The following is a 19,019-nucleotide window of genomic DNA, read 5'->3' as shown; positions in this document are numbered from 1 at the left end:
TCAGACTCGGCTAAACAGAGACAATGCGTTACTACAAGCTTAGGCCCATCTAGGTTAAAATCTTGCTTCACCAGACTCACTGCATAGCCACCAACATCTTCCAGAGTTTTTGTTTGTTTTGTTTTTGTTTTGCTAAGAGTGAAAAAGAAAGTTCGTCAAGCAATTTCATACAGCACTATACAAATGATATATAATGACTATATTCAGACAAAGTGTCTTTTAATTTATTCCCCATTACAGCATAATATCCCCCTATTGTTTACTCTGTTTATATGAAATAATACCCAACAGAGACACACACCAGAGATCATCACTTTTTATAGCAGAATTGTATTAACTATCTCCAAGGAGAGTTTCCTAAGGACATACAAGAGCTTAGGGAGAACTTTAATTTTAATTATGTTTACTTCGTGCTTGGAGAGTCGGGCTGGAAGGGCTTCTCCCTTGGCAAGTTCTCGCACAATTTGCCAATTCATTGTTCTGTTAGTAAAAGCAATAAATATTAATGAGGAGGACAAACAACATGGGATGTAAACTATGTTAACACTGAAAATATACTTTAGAATCCTCATCCTACAATTTGCACAGCTATCTTGATAGGACGGGAGATGGATGGAAATGATCCAAATTGCCAGTGCATTTTTGCCTGGGGGGAAGCCAAGGTGTTCAAATTATAGACTGCTATCCGACTATATCTTAGTTGATTAATTGGATGAGTTTTAGCTGATACGCCAGTTATACTAAATTATATCTACATATGGGTAAAAACAATAGTTCAAAATCAAGAGGCACACCTTTCCTTTGTTTTTCAGATGATGTATCCATGTATCATATTCAAAGAGGCATCCCCCCCAGTCTTAAGACTATGCTTGCCATCCATAGGTTTTATAAATTTCCGAATGAACACACACAAACCATGAGTAATCAGGGTCACCATCTTTTTCTTTTTCAACTAGTCAATAAAAATAAAATAAACTTTGGGCTATACTGAATGACATATCCACGCCACTGGGAGGCTGCCCTCTGAAAGACATCCTATCACCAACACGAAATTCTGGCGAAAGTCAGATTCAAATTGTGCTGTCCCCACGTCTGTCTACATTTGTCCATGAAAGCTTATGAAGATCTGTGCTTTGGATCGATTATCTTTTTGGGCACCGCAGTAGGGCTGGCAGGCACCGGATCTGCTATTCTTACTGCGCTGTCCGCACAGCTTTGCTTCATACTTAGTTGTAGCATTGTCGCAATGGACCTTTGCTCCTGTAACTGAAAGGGCAGCCCTTGGCTCATGGTTCAAAGGGCAGAAACAAGGAATTCCCCTAAAGACCTGATTTTTAGTCCCAGCATTACAGCAGCTAGGAACACCTGAAGACAAGCAAAGCAACACTGCGACAGTGAGGAAAAGAGAAGGCAGGGACTCCTTCCCTTTGATTGAGCGGAAATGGAAAGCAGGAGCAAAACACTGAAAGAAAAATAAAGTTAGACTATATGAAATAGTGCTTCATCTAGTCTTCTGTTGTTGATTGGCAGCAGATCTCCCACGTTCTGAAGCAAATGTGTTGCTTCCTGGGACCTGCAGAAGGCAGGATCTGAATCTAGGACCTGCTGCATGCAAGCATCCTTTGGGAGGAAGGGTGGGATAAAAAAGAAAACACATACATACATACATACATACATACATACATACATACAGTACATACATACAGTACATACATACATGCATGCATGCATGCAGCCATTAAGCTATAGTCCCTAAGAAAGTGAGGCGAGTTTAAGAAGCCGAATCGAAAAGATGCAGCAAATTCTCAAGCTGTTTCCCTCCACCCCTGTGTGCTCCTCAGAGCAAATGTAAAGAGCAAGGAAGCAGGCGTAGTAGCCTGATCTTTACGTGCTGGCTGCAGGCCACCATTTGTGTCTCCCAATCTGGCTGTCCTATTCTTTTCCGTTTCCTTGTTTCTCTCTCCCTTTAGCAATGCTTTCTCTTAACAGGCAAGGGAAGCAGTAAAAGCTAAAGAAAGTGGCAGACCACTGGAAAATGCTCCAAATTGATAGTATTGGTAGGGTTGCAATGCTAGCATTACACGCAGGGTTGCCATGGTGACTGTGCTTGTGGAACTCGAAGCGGCACTATTTTATTTGTACTTTCAAAAAAACAAGCATCGCCAAGTGCAAATTCTGCCACCTCAAATCTCCCCGAAGAGACAACTTCTCTCTCTTTGCCTCACGACTGGGCTTGCCTTTGGGGCTCCGCGTTACAACAAATATACCACGGAACTTGTAGTATCTGGGCTGCATTTTCCTCATTTGTGAGGAGCGCCTATCAAATCACAATCTAACAAGCTGCACACTCTAGCAATACAGGCACAATTTTCGGTGTTTATCAATTCACAGGGAATGAAGAAAAAAGCATTTGAAGCAATACTACTGCAATACTGAAAATATTATCTTCTCACACTATAGAAGGGCATACAACTTACATATTGGGAAGGAGGAGAAGGAAAAAAAATATGACCTTGCATGTAGAAGGCCAATTGCAAGACAAAATCAACTACTTTCTCTTTTATTAAGTAAAATTTCCTTTCTGAGTTAAATGCTGGATGAATGTGGTCCCAGATATTTCTCAACCTAACCTGGAGCTGAATTGATTGGCTCATGATTTAGCACAAGTGTCATCTTACACCAAGTTACACCAGGCCAGTTAAAAGCCTGGTTCACTACTTTCAAGAATAAGAAGAAATTATGACATGGCAGCAACGGCTCCTTTGTCATCTAGGCAGTGGCGTAGCGTGGGGGGTGCAGGGGGGGCCGGCCGCACCGGGCGCAACATCTGGGGTTAGGGCAAATCCACAGGTTAGGGGGCGCAAATCCACGGGTTAGGGGGCGCAAATTACTTGCCTTGCCCCGGGTGCTGACAACCCACGCTACGCCACTGCATCTAGGCCATTTCTTACAGCTTCAGATTGCAATTTCTAGCCATAAAAATAGCTGCCTTCTCATTGCCACACCCTTGTTCCTCTTTCAACTTGCCTTCTCATCTCCAGTGCCCTTTCAACAGCACAGCCTTGCCTTGTTATTCAATTGGGTAATTTCCTGTGACCTTGGATATTTATACTTGCAGCCACACAGCGTAAGCTCTAATAGTATCTGTTATACCGGCTTTGATATTGCTTAATGGCCATGGCTACCTGCAGAAAATACACAGATAAAAATGGCTGGTAACTTAACATTCAAATTTCATGAAGGCCTCCATCTTCATTTGTGGCATCTTCTCAAAGCAATGCAAAAAAAAAAAAAAAGTGTCAAATAAAATATTGCAAAGACACAAACACACAGTTCAACGCATTACAAGATAAATTAAACGTAATAACATGAGATTTTTAAGTAGGACACACTTTTTGATGAAGATCTTTAAGTTCTTTCAAGTTCTTGTACCTCCACTAAATGCTTTCTGGGGCAATCATCCCCAGGATTGTTTGCTGAATTGCTTTTATGAAAACTTGCTTAAAGAATCAGAGCCTTGGCTCCCACAACATAGTCACTTCCCCAAACAATTGTGTGGAGATACATTTGGAGACCAAAACACCTCATGGATTTGCTTAGATATCCATTGAAGAGTTTTGCATGCAAGTTTCAATTTTGCTAAAATTAAAAAACTTCTAGTTGTTCCTTTTCTGAAAAAAAGTTGAATCATATAACCTCCATATTGATTTGAGCTGAATCATGTAATAAAACATGTAATAAAAATGGGTTGGCCCTAAAGCTGCATTGGTGGAAGAAATTCTGGTGATGGTGCTATTCTGTAAACGATTGTCCAAGAGCTGGTGGAGACATTGTGTGACTTTATGCAAATGACGGTGTATTGCTTTGTGCAAACAAAACACAACTCTGGATATCAGTTCTCTTTTTTCATGCAAGGATTTTGTGCCAAAAGAGAAAAAGCCCTTCTTGACAAGGAATGAGCTTCCTGTTCATGGAAGAGCACCTCTGGATCCAATCATAATAGCTCTGAATGCTTGTTGGCCACAAATACATAAAGTATAGCTTCCAGTTGTTAAAGGCCTTGAATAGATTCCATTCATATGCTTCGTTCCAAAATATCTAATTTTGCCTAAACAATGCTCTTGCAAGGTTTAAATCCCCCAAACCTATTTTCATTCTGAAGGCAGCTTACATAATAAAAGGATAACTACAATTCAAAAAACATTTTTACTTCCTTCATACTACTTCCGTATCTAGAGGTTCTCCCATTTAGATATAGAATTTTTAAAAAATTATATCACTATTATTCTCCATCTCTCCCCATTAGTCAACAGTCTGCATCGGTGTCTCTGAGCCTTGTCACCTATCTCAATATATCAATACTATGAAGTCTAATTGCAACATATCCTTAACTACCTGGAAAATTCCTATTAATGCACTCTTTCCTTCAAATATGTTAGTGAGCTGTTTTATTTATATTTAATGTGTCATAAAATGCATCTTCCAGCGTACCGTCTCATATTCCATTTGAGTATCTGAAAGATAACACTGTGTGTTTCACTGACGGCAGACTGAATGTCCTCATTAGTCATTTAATGTATTTTATTTCTTAAAAGTTTCTTTGCAAACTAACAGAGCACAAAGCAGTAAAAGACCCATTGAAATAAATGGGAGCGTTAGCTTATGCTTAAATGTCTCCCGCTGAAACCAATGAGACTTCAAAATGATTACCTTTGGGCTAGATCAGGAGTACCCAGTAACTGTAAAGAGGATTCCTTCCATAGATGCTCTAGATGCATCTTTATAGGAAGCCATAGGCTGAGCTCTAACACACTCTACACTGTTCCTGTAATTGCTTTGTTCTCTAAAACTTATTTATTACTATCTTGAGATGTAATTTATTAATATATAAAAGAAAACCTTAGTAATATTAAGGTTAGGGATGCGAGTGGCGCTGTGGGTTAAACCACAGAGCCTAGGACTTGCCGATCAGAAGGTTGGCGGTTCGAATCCCCGTGACGGAGTGAGCTCCCGTTGTTTGGTCCCTGCTCCTGCCAACCTAGCAGTTCAAAAGCACATCAAAGTGCAAGTAGGTAAATAGGCACTGCTCCGGCGGGAAGGTAAATGGTGTTTCCATGTGCTGCTCTGGTTCGCCAGAAGCGGCTTAGTCATGCTGGCCACATGACCCGGAAGCTGTACCCCAGCTCCCTCGGCCAATAAAGTGAGATGAGCGCCACAACGCCAGAGTCATCCGCGACTGGACCTAACGGTCAGGGGTCCCTTTACCTTTAACATTAAGGTACTAAAACTGAACGTACCATCAGAATAGCAACACAACCTGTAACCCACATGCACATCGACCAAGGGCACATAGTACATTGTATTTTGGCACTCACTAAAAGGCACAGCTGCTGTTAATATGCCACTGGGAGATAGGCTGATGGGATACCATAAGACTCATTTACGGCATTCCAGAGGGTCTGTGCCGAGTGCCTCTGATCAAAGTTGTCCCATGGAGCTGGTCTCAGGCCAAGTCAATCGATGCTTTTGTTAAGGGGTCAATCACCTTGCATTCCCTATTATTTTGGTCATTAGGACTGGAACAGGAGTTCCAGCAGCAATAAGGGTCCATGTAGTTTATAATCCTGATGCTGGAGGTTGGAACCCTTGCAATTAGGAACAAAGAGGCATGTCAAGTAGGCAACTAACCAGCTAAGAAACTCTCTAGTCAAACAGAATTTTTGTTTCTATAACCTTCAAATAACTTACCTGCAGTTATTTAGACACCATCCAGTAATGACACGAAGCATCATGACAAGATTGAGTTGGAAGAGAATGAAGACATTTATCTTCTGCATTGCCAGTTCACTCTGGTTCTGGAATTCCAGAACACCTGGATAAAAAGGAATCTTATGTACACTAGTAGTTCAAAAAGATCTGCAACTCGTTGTTGGGATATGAAATTCATTCCAGGAGACATTCAGCCCAATTCAAATCTATTGAACTCTATGCTGAGTTCATTTGTGAGTACGGCTTTCTTCATTTACTTCATTATTGGGAAAGCACTGAATGTGAATTTCAAACATGTTCTCAACCTTAAAGTGAATGAGGAAGATTATGTCCATTTGTAGAGGGTGGAGGGATGAACTAGAACCAAAACATCTGGATAACGTGTATTGGCACAGCTTAATTTTTTCAGTCCTGTGGTGTCTATAATTGAGTGATATGAACTTGAGAATGAATCTTTGGCAAACTTGCACATTGCAGTTTTCCTTTTATCCATTTTGTATTTATGACCTCTTTCTTTATTGCTTTCTTATCTAATAAGTTACACCATAAATTCAAAACACAGCAGTAGATTACTGTGGCTTATAATAAAATCCACCTGATCTCTCCCCCCACCCCCAATTAATTGAGAGGGAAAAGGTAGCTAGATCTCACTTTCTTGTGTTTTTCATCTGTACAATTGGAAAGCAAATCCATTTTAATTAGTGACATCAAAAGCTTCATATGCTTTCCATGGATGTTTTAATGAGAAATAAATAACTTAGTTTTTTAGTTTTGCATTTAGAAGTCCTCCTTTTTCTCAGTGAGTAATGACAAACTTTGTAGCATGGCTGATGCCAGTGTTTTGGGTAAGGATATATTCAGGATTATGGAGGCAATGGACATTGGGATACGAGTTTCTGCTTATCGACACCTTTTGATACATCAGGATTGGCAAAAACCTTTAAGGTTAGGTAGAATGGGGTTAGTCAACCATTTCAAAACTCAAGATATATTAAACTAGTACAATTCTTTCCAATTCTAGAATGTGTCTCCCTGCCCCTACAGCATCAAAATACTAGAACAGGGGGTCACTGAACAAAATGGATTAAGGACAAGCAAAAATAAGTACCGGTATTTCTTCAAGTAGCACATAATTTGTTGCCAAAAGATGTGGTGCTGGCTTATATGGCTTTTTAAAAAGAGTATTAGACCAATTCACGGAAGATTTATTTTTCAATGGCTGTAATTCCCCCCCCCCAAAAAAAAAGCTTAAAGATGGAACATCAGAAGGTGAAACATGCTAGATCAGGGACCAACAGGACTTTCCATCAAGTCCTGTGAGCTTCCTGTGGGTATCTGGTGGGTCACTGTTGGTGCTAAATTGAATGGACCTATTATCCAATCAAGTAAAATGTAACTACCATGCTTGCTGCACAGCTTCATTGATTAAGTATTAGCTGTCAAAGTAACAGGTTCTTAAAATGTGTAGGATGCACAGGTTTGTAAAATGCCTAAAATGTGTAGGATGCAATGGATCGCAGATACAAAATAATGCGTTTTGGGTTTTTTGATCAGTTTCAAGACAACTGTGATCCTCACAAATATACACCCAGTCGCAGGGGAATTAATTGAGAATTCTCTGTTTTAACTACAGATGACCAGTGCAGAATATACAGCCATCATGCAATCTTCTTTCTAAATGGACCTGCTGGATACAGTATTTCATGAGTTGACATCTTTATTAACATCTGGACACAACAGGAGAACTGAGTGCTGTGTCCCAGATTTTCTATCATAAGCAAATTATCTGAGGATTTATATATTTAACTAATTTTATGTGTTTTTTTTAAATAGTACAACATACACCCCATTTTAAGTCAGGGACATGTACCCCCTCCCAGACTGGTGTTGTGCAGACATGGCCCCCTTCCGGAAGAGAACATAACAGTGAGGCTTTTTGTGTGATTTAATCATAATATTGACAATTTTATCAAATTTTTACAAAACTGATATTGTTTCTTTTTTAAAAAATCTAACTCTTAGTAAGACTAGAATGGGGTTCTTTTAAAATAGAAAAGCATTCTTATGCTACTGCTCTTCTGGAATATTCATATTAAAAACCCTATGTAGCAAAATACAAACTGTAGCTAATAAAAGGTAATTCAGTCCACCATGATACTTTATACCATTAATATTCAGGGAATCCACAGTAATATTGCGTTATTAGCAAGTTGTATGCACAATGGCATTGGTAAATTTAAATATAAAACTATAAATCATAACCCCAAACTTAGGCTGTGGCCATAACTGATATGGGACATGTATTAACTTTCCCCTTTAGATATTATTTTCATAACTACTGTCAGCAATCACTAAATAATTGGTTTTAGGAACTAAACCCTTTCCATAAATAGAAATAATTATATGGTGTTCATAAAGCTCCATGATAGAAAGAAGAATAATTCCTTTGATTTTTATATAATTTTATCACAACCCACCAAGAATAAATAAATAAATAGACACATGAGGATAGTTACCACTTTATATCCTCAAAACACCACACAAACATCCACTAATCGATCTAATGAGAGGCTAATTAATCTTCTGGGGCCCAACTTTAGTGTCCCACTTGTGATTTCTGTCATTGGGCCAAGTTGCAGAATTCAATTATTCCACTTTCCAAAATGAGGGTATTTTCTCACTCTCTAAATATAGGAGTATCTCATCATAAGTTAGAAAGTTGGCAAAAAAAAAATTAAATGTTAAAATCTTCTGTTAGAAAAATATAGATTTGTTAAACAAAAAAAAATAAGCGTAGAAAGAAGGGTTGGGCCTCAATAAAAAAAGTAATTTATGCTTCAATGCAAAGAGAAAGAAATGGCTCTATGGGCAAAATTCAAGTACGAGTGACCAGCGTTTTAATTGTAAAGTAGGTGCAACATTTTTTAAAATGTTACAACACTGCATGACCTGTAATGCTCACAATATTTACATTAACTGCTTACATAAAACCATAAAAACTCTAAAGAGGAAGGAAAAAAATCTATATGGACTGAAACAAACTATTCCTAGCACCCACATCAATGCCAATATTAACCAATGAAATCAAGTGCACAAAAATACTTTACATAGTCTACTAATGTAAAGTATACATTGGTGAGAAAAGTACAAACCTAATTAGTTAAAAATGTCAAAAGAAGGGTTGGTCAATACAAATTCAGTTTTGGGGACAAAAAAAAAAAATAACTCGGGGGGGAGGGAGAGAGAACTAAATATAAACATACACCCACTCACCCAAACATACACACACACATGAGTATTCATGAATAGAAACATCTGTTTAGACGAGAGCAGAAAGCAGGCTGGTACGAAAAATGGACATTAACTCTTTAAACATAACAAACACATCAACTCGTAACAAAACAAAACAAAAAAAAGAGAGTGCTAACTAAACTACACAAAAGATCACTTCACATGAGATTTCATGTAGGATTATGGCAGGACGCCCTGCCATTACACAAAAGACAAAATGAACCTACCCAGCAGAAGGAAGGGTTTCTGTCTCCAGGCCACTGTAGCTTAGTGTAGCTAATTGCATTCCCTCGGGTTGGGGTGTGGCAAAAAGGGAGAAGGGCTGGGTCCACATGTGATAAGAGCAAGTCCTCTAGCCCAGGGGTAGTGCTGTGTGCGTTGGCACAGGAGAGCGGACCATGGGCATGTTGCTCCCTCAGATCCCTCTGGGGCTAATGGGGCTCATGTCACATAGGAAAATGGAGTAGGTGATGTGGGCAGGGAATGAATACTCCTTGTGTAAGCACTAGATTTTGGTTATCGTTCTATCAGCCGTGGATGGTGCCAATTACCAGCAGTCTTTGCTAGGAGAGGTAACTAGGCCATTATAAGGAACGAAGTTCCAGAATAAAACACATTGGTGGCTTCCCAGATGAAGAGGTAGAAGGTGGTCCTAAGGACTCCATCTTGGGCCCAGGCATGGCAAACAGAGAATATGTTTTGGGCTGGCTGGGGAGAAGGGGAGGGCCACTGCTGCCACACGCAGCATCAACACTGAAAGTGACACTGCGTTACGCTTTCTTTTAAAGATACTGGTATTTTGACAATGCCTGGCGGTTTTAGGTTTGTGTAGTGTATGATCAGCTTTCTAACGCACGCTTCACATTTCTTTCAAACTTAACATAACATAAATAATCTGGTTAATAGATTCAACCTGCACATTTCTGCCACATTTATATGTATATATATAAATATATATATATATAAATTCATATAAATTTATATATATATAAGAATCTGTTAATGGTATAAATAATTCTTATTAAATAAAATAAATCTGATATGTTACATAATACTGATAAAATCATTGGCTGGGATCCAAAGAGCTACCTTTAAGGTACATCCAAAGATTTGGGTGTGCCTAGTTGGATTCTTTTTGACACAAATATCCTTTTAACCAGAGACCCCACGCTGTATCATAAACTGTTTTTGTAAGTCCACTCAGGTTCGGAAGTGGTTTGCTACCCATATGGTTGGGAAGGAGATTTTCTGTTCAAGAAACACAGGCCCGTTGGGTGCACAGAACTAGTTCTGCAGTTCTTTGGATCCTGGCCAGTGCTGCTAGTAGTTTTGTAAGCCACCTTTCAGAACTAGAATATTAATACTGGCCAGTGGGCATCAGTATCATCAGTAGGGTGATTCAGTGACCACTTGTGCTGAGAGAGTCCCACTGAACTCCATAAAAACACCCAGGCACAACTGGCCACTGAAAGTTCTTCTTTAATTTTAGGAACATTTTTTTCTGAACTGTAAGGTCTGACAATTAACAAAATTAGCAATGAGCATGGTTTTTAAAACTGGGCTATTGCTCCCATACATTAAAATCAACCATGTCCCCCGTTTCAAAATATTGGGCTAGCCAATTTAGGCTATGAAGGGGTTCAAAAGAAATATTGGTATAAGATGAACTTGATTTTAAAAACAGGTGGCTATGAAACTCTGTTAAAGCAATAGCGGACTAAAAATATTCTATCTAAATATTCTTAATAAAAAAATCTACAGCATTCTACTTTAAAACTCAGGCAAATAATAATAAAAATGCAACCAGCAGTTGCAGTGTTTGACTTCTTAATTTGACCTGCAATCCCACATCCCTTTAGGAATCTGCAAGGTTGCACTCTCCTACAGAGACCTTAAATGGAGTACAGCACACTTCCAGGCAAGGTTCATTCCAAACAGACACTATAAATGAACACTCAGTGGCGAGAAGTGTTATGTCATAATTAAGGTATTACATAATCATGCCTTTTCAACTGCTGTTAAATACAAAAACAGCATCTTTTACATTATTATATAAAAGCATTTAGGCTGTATTTTTATTTATCACTTTACACTGGTAGTCTCTTGTATGTGTACTCAATAGAAACCAAAGAATTTTGTACACTATTTTTTTGTACAATAAAAGATAAAGTGTGCATTAGGTACGCTTGTACATGACAATATTGTACATTATTTACATTTGAGATATCGTCATGAAATTCTGTTTTATCTATATACACAATGAAAATTTTGCAGAAACATTTGGACTATTTCTTATAATCACAATTTTAGTATTATAGAAAAAAGGGTTCTATACACACACTGTAATCTTTTGAAGATCTGGATTAACTTCTCCTTCTTTACCAATAAGAATACTGTACCACTGTTTTGTTTAGCACCCTGTGGTGATGAACTCTATCCATCCTGATATTATATATATATGTGCATGTTGTTTTTTTTAAATAAGTACTGGACCAGTAACAAAGACATTCAATGTTATCTAGAGATCTTCCTCCTCTTGGGTTTTGGAGGCTTCAGCTGTCTGTCTCCCTGTGGAATTTGGTGCACCTGAAAAAAGCACAAAGGTAACAACAACAATGAAAATGCTGGAAGCCAGTTAACAATAATGAAATACTTGTTATTTATAGAGTATTTTTTTCATTGTGTTCAAAGCAGCCCATATACGTCATCTCCGTAATCCTTATAAACAACTATGTAAGGCTTTATTATTGGGTTAGATCCTATAAACGACCTGCATTCATGAAATGGGGCTTTCTGGCTTCCCCCTGCCAAGAATAGTGTTTCAGATTTTGGTAGTAGGTGGACTAAAGCTACAGATAGGAGGTCAGGAGAAATCAGCACCCACCCCAAGTTGGGAAATAGAAGCATTTTCATGCTTGTGCAGAGCACCATTAGACCCAAGTAATTATTCCCATAGCAGAGGTGGGGATACAGAATGACAGTGAGCTGCCTACAGTGATGCAGCTAGGTAACGTTAAGAGTCTGCCCTGAATGGTGTTACCACCACGCCCCTTTCGACTTTAAATGTGTATCCCTTCCCTACTGTAGGAGTGATGAAGTCAAACAATTTGTATGCAAGCCAAGAGGAAGTGTGCTAGACTGAGGCCCATTGATAATTTATTACGCATATTGCAAGTTGCAATTCTTTACTTACTTACCTGCGATTAAGCCTTATTGAACTCAAAGGAACTTCCTTCTTGATAGACATGCACTCGATTGCACTATAAGGGACCATGAGTATGAGGCCTGTGGTTCCAGACTTAAGAGATGTCATTAAAAGGTCCCATTTTATTTATTCGCTTGCTTTCTTACATTCATATATCCCACCTTTCTTCCATTTTGGAACTCAAGGTGGTGTATGTTAGGTTCCCATGAGGTTTCCCATCCAGGCACTGACAGATGCAGACCTGCTGGGTTTTAGAAAACTTTATCAAGTCTCATGTCTTCATATCATCTGCTGGAATAATCTATGGTAGCTTCTAGTTCTCCGGGCTTGCTGAAATTGTAATGGCTCTCTAATTGCAGGATTTAGCTTCAGTTGCAAAAATAGAACCATCATTTTGTTAGAATCACCCCCCACCCCGGCTGCTTTAAATAAGTTATATATTCTGCAGTTGGTACTCACATTCCCAGACATTTTGTCAAGTTCACTCATGGCCTCATGTATAGCAGCTTCTAAATGATTATTTAGCTTCCCACTTCTAGGATTAAAAACAAAGGAAAAAAATTACAGGAATGCCCATGATTTTTTGTAGTAGAATATGCAATTTAAAAATATGTAATTTAAAGATATATACTGCAAACTGAAATAACATTCTACTCAGATTTTCAGCCATGGGAGACCATCCATTACATACAATATAGCAGTTTAGATTAAATGCAGCCTATGCCTCAAAAAGCATAAAAACAAAAAAAGCAAACTGTAACATTAAAAAATTGCATACACTAAACACATAGGCATAAAATCAATCTTTTTTTTCTACATGAATTGCAAATTAACTTTATGGGGCAATCAGTATTTTAGTTTGCCTCTTTTAAAGGTGTTTCTTTTAAAATGACAAACCGCACAACAAAGAACACGTTGCTCAAAAGCAGAGCATGGCATTATCACATTTTTACTAAAATGCTCAAGTGGATGTTTGAAGAAAGCACTGGTTGTCGTGGTGGGGAGAGAGAGAGAGAGAGAGAGAGAGAGAGAGAGAGAGAGAGAGACAAAGCAGCAGGTATCAAGAGGATAATGTATCTTTCTTTTTAACTTAGCTATGTGCAATCAGTATGTGCGCCAAAAAAAATTGCCTCTCACAAAGGCACGATTCAACTATTTAGGCTGCTTTAAAGAATCACCAGGCTGCTGCAGAATTTAACAATGCCTTGCTTTACCTGAGTCCCAAACTGAACAACACTGCATTTATTCCATAGCTGGAGAGTTCAATATGAAGAAAGCTTCTATAGTGTGTCTTCTACCTTCAGTCTAATTACAGAATATTCCATGATATCTATGGCTTTTATGGATCTTAGGGTTCCATATATGCTTATGTACTTTAGGGCCATTTGCACAATATTAATTTCTTATGTGCATATAGCATCCATAGTGGAAACTCCATTTACACTGTCAGATGTGACAAACATATACAAGTTCATTTTGCAACAGAGATTAAACAGACACATTATGGCATATGCAGAGTCTATTCAATTTTCTACATATATGTTGTATCTAGGAAGCAAATCAATCTTGTCTGTCTTGGCCCTTGGTTACTGAAAGAAACAGATAACTGGGTGGTTTTTGCAAGGCAGCATACAGTAATTAAGCTAACCAATGATTCTGGATGTTTTTCAGAATTTTTCAAATTGCTTAACATGCAACTTTGCATACTATACAAATGCCTTGTTTTAGTTTCATAGCTGTCATGCTATATGTGTACTTTTCTTCAGAATTCACCCATCAACTGCACCGTGACCACACGGTGGCCACAAGAAAACTGGCCCGCAAACATTTAATCTTGTCTGCATCATTTATATTGCACTTTTATCCAAGTGCACAAAAAAGACTGAAATGTTAAGGACTCTTCAGAGAAACCGGAGGAAGTGATAATATGATTAGATATTACAGGTGCTGAATACACCTCTTTCTAGAATGGTCAAATTGAAGACTTACATGTTTGCATGAAATGACTGCATGTCTTTGTGGCAGAGAAAGTTTCAGATTCAGTCAAACACAATTGGATTATGTGATGAAAATAAAATAGCAAGGTATATGGGATGTTCCCCCGCCCCCACTTGTTTTAGGTTAGATGTGTTTGGCTGGCTGTGGACATGTAACCATGGTCTGCCTTTGCCCAGGAAATACATTGGTCCCTTTGAGCCATAATGCCTTTGTGGGTGCACTGTCCTGAGAGAATCTTAAATAGAAACTCCTGAGCAGTTACAGGTGTCCCTACCAATCTTCATTGTCTGCACCCCCAACTGATGATTGTAGAGGAACCTGCAATGAGATCAAAACTAAAAGCAAGGCATTGTTCATCTCTCCCTACAAGGAAAACATCACATCATGAGATAAGGTGCAGACAAGAAGTCTGTGTGGCTGGCCTAAAAGCATGGCCCAGTCAGAAAGCGCCTTCTGATCTAGCTCAACAGCCCCTTCCGTTACCAGAATGCACAGTAAGCTTCCCTCTCCCTCCTGTGTGGGAGAGAACTATTTTCCTATGGTGAAGCCCTACCTGGCAATGGTTGCCTGTGAATGTGGGGAAGCAATTGCCTTGAATTTAATAGATATAAGAAAAGATTAGATGAAACAAAATTCAAACAGTGAATTTTATTTATAAAAGGCTTCCTAAGGTACCCCAGAGTTAACAAATATAAATCATTTTGCTATAACGTTACAGTAACAGGCAAACAGTAATGTTGACAGAAGTTAGAACTGGTAGCAGTATCGTTTTTTGTATTCATGCAGATATAGTACTTTCCTTTGTGCCCTATACAATGTACGCAGAATTGATGCGAAAAGAGCCAAAACTAAAATTTGCTTAACTTCAAATATTATCCTTATATAAACAACATATTTGTGTGGCCTACATTTTATTTTGGTGTACCTCTTGTCTAATTACTGCATGTGTTCAAATAAATGTCTCAGCTCTCTCTCTCTCTCCCCCCCCCCCCGCCCCCTGCCTGGCTGCTTGTGTGGTGCTACATTTGAAAGGGGGTGTTTGTGCTTAGCTAAACTAAAAAGGGTGTTAATTGCTTCTCCTCTGACTGATGTGCCCTCTCTGCAGGCTGCTCACTTAATTGCTCACCTGCTCATTGCTTTTTAATCTGTTAAGGTGTATCGTTTTTCCCTCTCTACAAAGATGCATAGTGGCTTTAAAGCTGTGGTCTACTTTTCAGTGTGGTAATTACTAACGGGATACACTAATCAGCTTGTTAGCTCATCAGGGAGCATGTTAATTTCATGATCTCTGGCAAGCTCTATGGATGGGCTTGGCTAATTGCCATCTTTGGGATTAGGAAGGAACTTCCCCAGCTCAGATTGGCTAGTGACTGAGTGGGGGGAGGGAGAGAGAGAGAGAGAGAGAGAGAGAGAGAGAGAGAGAGGAGAGAAGAGAAGGAAGATGGGCAAAGAGGCAGTGGCTTGTGTTGTCTCATCTTCTTCCAAGCCCAACTGACTCCTAATTGGTGTGTGTGCATGCGTATGGAAGCTGTAAGCACACCAAAAACTACAATTCTTCTTTCAAATTAACTTCAGTCTTTGTAAAGAGTGTCATTTATCTCTAGGATAAAGTGAACCCATCCTATTAGTGCAAGAATTTCTGCTTGTGCAATAAGACTTGCCCTCTTCCGTCTCCCCACGTGTGAGCTACACCCTCTCCAAATCTGCTCTGGAGGTTGGGGGAAAACCTCTAGGACAGGATTAGTGGGAGCGCCAGGTGGGAGAACATTTCATTGGGCACTGATGGAACGTAAGACTTAGTGCTACGCTGGAATCCACTCTTCATATATATAAAATACTTACTTTCTATTCCTCTTTCTGACATGGTTGTAGGCTTCCAGACCTTCTGTTAGTGTCTTCAACTTATCAGGCTCCACCTGAGTAAAGACATGAACACCAAGTCGGTCATTTTCAGGGTTTTCAGAGTTTTCTTACAACTTTGTATCACGGTTCTTAACTATATTTACCACTTGCTGGTCAATTGTGTGAGAGCAGGTGAAGACAACTATTCTTCACTCAGGCATCCAGTTATTAAATACTGATTTGCAGGTAGACTTACAGTCTATGATCCCATGGGTTTCTGTCTCCATAACATTCATCTGCCTTTACACAGTTATTCAAGGCAACAACAGAGACACCTTCAGATACATTATACTAACAAAAATAATTAACTTCAACACTGACTAAAGCCCACCTGGCATGGACAGCAAAGAAGACCTCAGTCAGTAGAACATGAGACTCTTAATCTCAGGGTTGTGGGTTTGAGCCCCATGCTGGGCAAAAAGATTCCTGCATTGCATGGGACTGGACTAGATGACCCTTGTGATACCTTCCAACTCTACAATTCTATACAATACAATTGTATAATTCTTCTGGGCTTCTTGAGTTGAACAATACAGTCACAGTAAAAGTGTCCTATAGAATGCAAACCTATTGGCACACATGCCAAAAAGTGCATGAACATTACTCACATGTATAAGTCACATATAAAACCCCTTGCATATCTATATTTACATATGAAAAATCTGTTCTGTATGTGGATGATTTTGCAATTGTAAAGTGCCAAATCTACACATGAACGTTTAAAAATTCATATTAGTAACAACATTTCTTTCATCTAGGTCCTGCACTGCATGAGCTAAGGACTAGCTCAAACCAAGAGAACATCTTGGCTTACAACTCTCGTGATATATGTTTTATCAGGGTAGTGGTGGCAGCAGGAATAGCAGCAACTGCCTAATATTGTGCTGTTTTTTGGCAAAAAGTCCCAAAGTCACACAGGAAAATTATAAAAGGGCATTTTTCAGAGCAGGATGGAAGGAAAAGATTAACCATGGCACTTATTGCAACATCATCAGGGAGTTTCAGGTTAGCGCAACTGAAGTCCCAACTTACTTGCCTCAGATTTAATGTTACTTTAACTTTAGTGGAAACAATCAAGGTTTGCACCGTATCAGCTAAAGTCCTGGATAAGATTTACCTGTCTACACAATTTAAATGGCAAGTGAATGAGGTGGTTTGTAAAACAATTATGCTTAATCTTTGATTGATTATTAAAGCAACACATTTTGTTTTGGTACCAATATTCCACTATACAATTTAGTCCACTGTAATTAACAACAAAAACTACAAATTGGGCAACACTAAAGAGAGTTCAGCTGTTGTGAAATAAGGAATAAAAATTATAGATTTCAGCACCAGATGGCTCAAGTCAATTCCGTTTCTAATTGAACTTTGTAAAAGCATGATTTCTTTGTTTTGTGCAGCCGTATGTACAAATGACATTATAATTATTATGTGTAGATAACTTTGTTTTTCCGATGGTATTCAAGAACTTCACAGTTCATTTCACCAACCCAATCAATGACATTAACATTTAAAATCTGAAATAAATTCTATTAGTTTATCTTCATTGTTGCATCTTTGGTGTTTTTTTCTTTTAAACAAAACACACACACACTTAAATAGACAATTATCTTTTTGTATCAATAATAGCGAATTTATACATTGTATGAATGCATAAAGTCAACTGAACCATTACAACAACAAAACTCCTGCTATGAGCTTCAATTGAGCAACAGGACTGAAACCTAAAGCCTTTATCTTGAACGTTTGCACGATGTAAGAACTTGGAGTGGCCAATTAACTTTACATCAGTATGTATCACAGCATTTGTGATATGGCAGTGGTAGAGCATTTGGTGTTCCGTATCCTTTTTAACTGATCTGAGGATTCCAAAAGGGTAAATATAGGCATTTGCTGATCAATACCATAATGCTGTCACTCTAGCAGTGTCCCCACTGTATGGAATCTATAACTGTGGATCCCATACTGATGTTAGTATTGCCTATCTGAAGTTAATCAGAACAGATATAATATCAGCTATATTAAAGCTCAGCATAGAACGATCATGCTGAAGAGATTAGCTGAAGATATGAATCTGGGATACTAATTCATTTTGCATTAGTAAACCTTATAGTATGACAATTTTTAATCCCTGAAAAAAGGTTCTCCAGAGCATAGTACTTATATCTTATCTCATACAGAGTGAAATAGTCCTTTGATGAGAAGTACAGGGAAAGCAGCTTCTTGACTCAAGATCTAAGAGATTCCAAAGATGCTTACAGCTGGCACAGAACCCCATTTTCTAGCTCTGGAAATTAACTTATGACAGCCAATTTATAATTCACAAGAGATGCCATCATTTAATACAGGTCATCATGATGAACACGCATGCAGCAAACTGTTCTAGAGTTCCTGGCCAATATTAAATTTATTTCATTTATTTATCTGAATTTGTATACTGCTTAATTGTAAATAAAAACTCAAGCAGTTTACAAAGAATATAAAATATACGTTACAATTGTCAATGGAAGTCAAAGTTATCAATGGTGTTTTGTTTTTTTTAAAGAAATCACCTTAGCACTATCTCTAATAACATTCAGTTTTATTTTCCTTTATTAAAAATATTTTTACTGCATACTTCTATTGGAAAGACCTCTGGGGATCTGAACTGATATGATTCTCCTCCAAAAAAATTATTTGAAAAAAACAATAAATGCACAGAATGTCCTAAAATTATAATGAACTTCCTGGAATTACCGCTTGGTATAAAGGTTTTAAAATAAAAAATCCATTAAACTTCCATTAATTTAACAAGTCATAAATTAAGAGTAACACAATGTGGCTGCTGTTAAAGTAGTCACAAGATCTACTA

The 19,019-nt window shown here is 38.3% G+C and overlaps 1 protein-coding gene across 5 annotated transcripts in view; it reads right to left on the bottom strand.

The window, feature by feature from the left end:
* Positions 1 to 8,214: 8,214 nt before the first annotated feature.
* The window catches only part of MBD5 (methyl-CpG binding domain protein 5), a 105,133-nt gene continuing 94,328 nt past the window's right edge, over positions 8,215 to 19,019 (bottom strand). For 4 of the 5 annotated variants that reach the window (XM_028745507.2, XM_028745516.2, XM_028745497.2 and 1 more), the window contains 3 exons: positions 16,106 to 16,179; positions 12,725 to 12,800; positions 8,215 to 11,646 (listed from right to left, as the gene is read on the bottom strand). In XM_028745507.2, coding sequence (XP_028601340.2) covers positions 11,575 to 11,646; positions 12,725 to 12,800; positions 16,106 to 16,179 — 222 coding nt within the window. In that variant the 3' untranslated portion in view covers positions 8,215 to 11,574. Of the gene's footprint in view, positions 11,647 to 12,724; positions 12,801 to 16,101; positions 16,180 to 19,019 lie in introns of those variants that run through there. The other variant, XM_077935877.1, reaches the window with a different exon arrangement.

The sequence above is a fragment of the Podarcis muralis genome, chromosome 1 (genome assembly GCF_964188315.1).
Source record: "Podarcis muralis chromosome 1, rPodMur119.hap1.1, whole genome shotgun sequence".
Taxonomy (NCBI): Eukaryota; Metazoa; Chordata; class Lepidosauria; order Squamata; family Lacertidae; genus Podarcis; species Podarcis muralis.
Note: the sequence above shows the minus strand (reverse complement) of the source record. Positions and strands in the feature narration are given on the sequence as shown.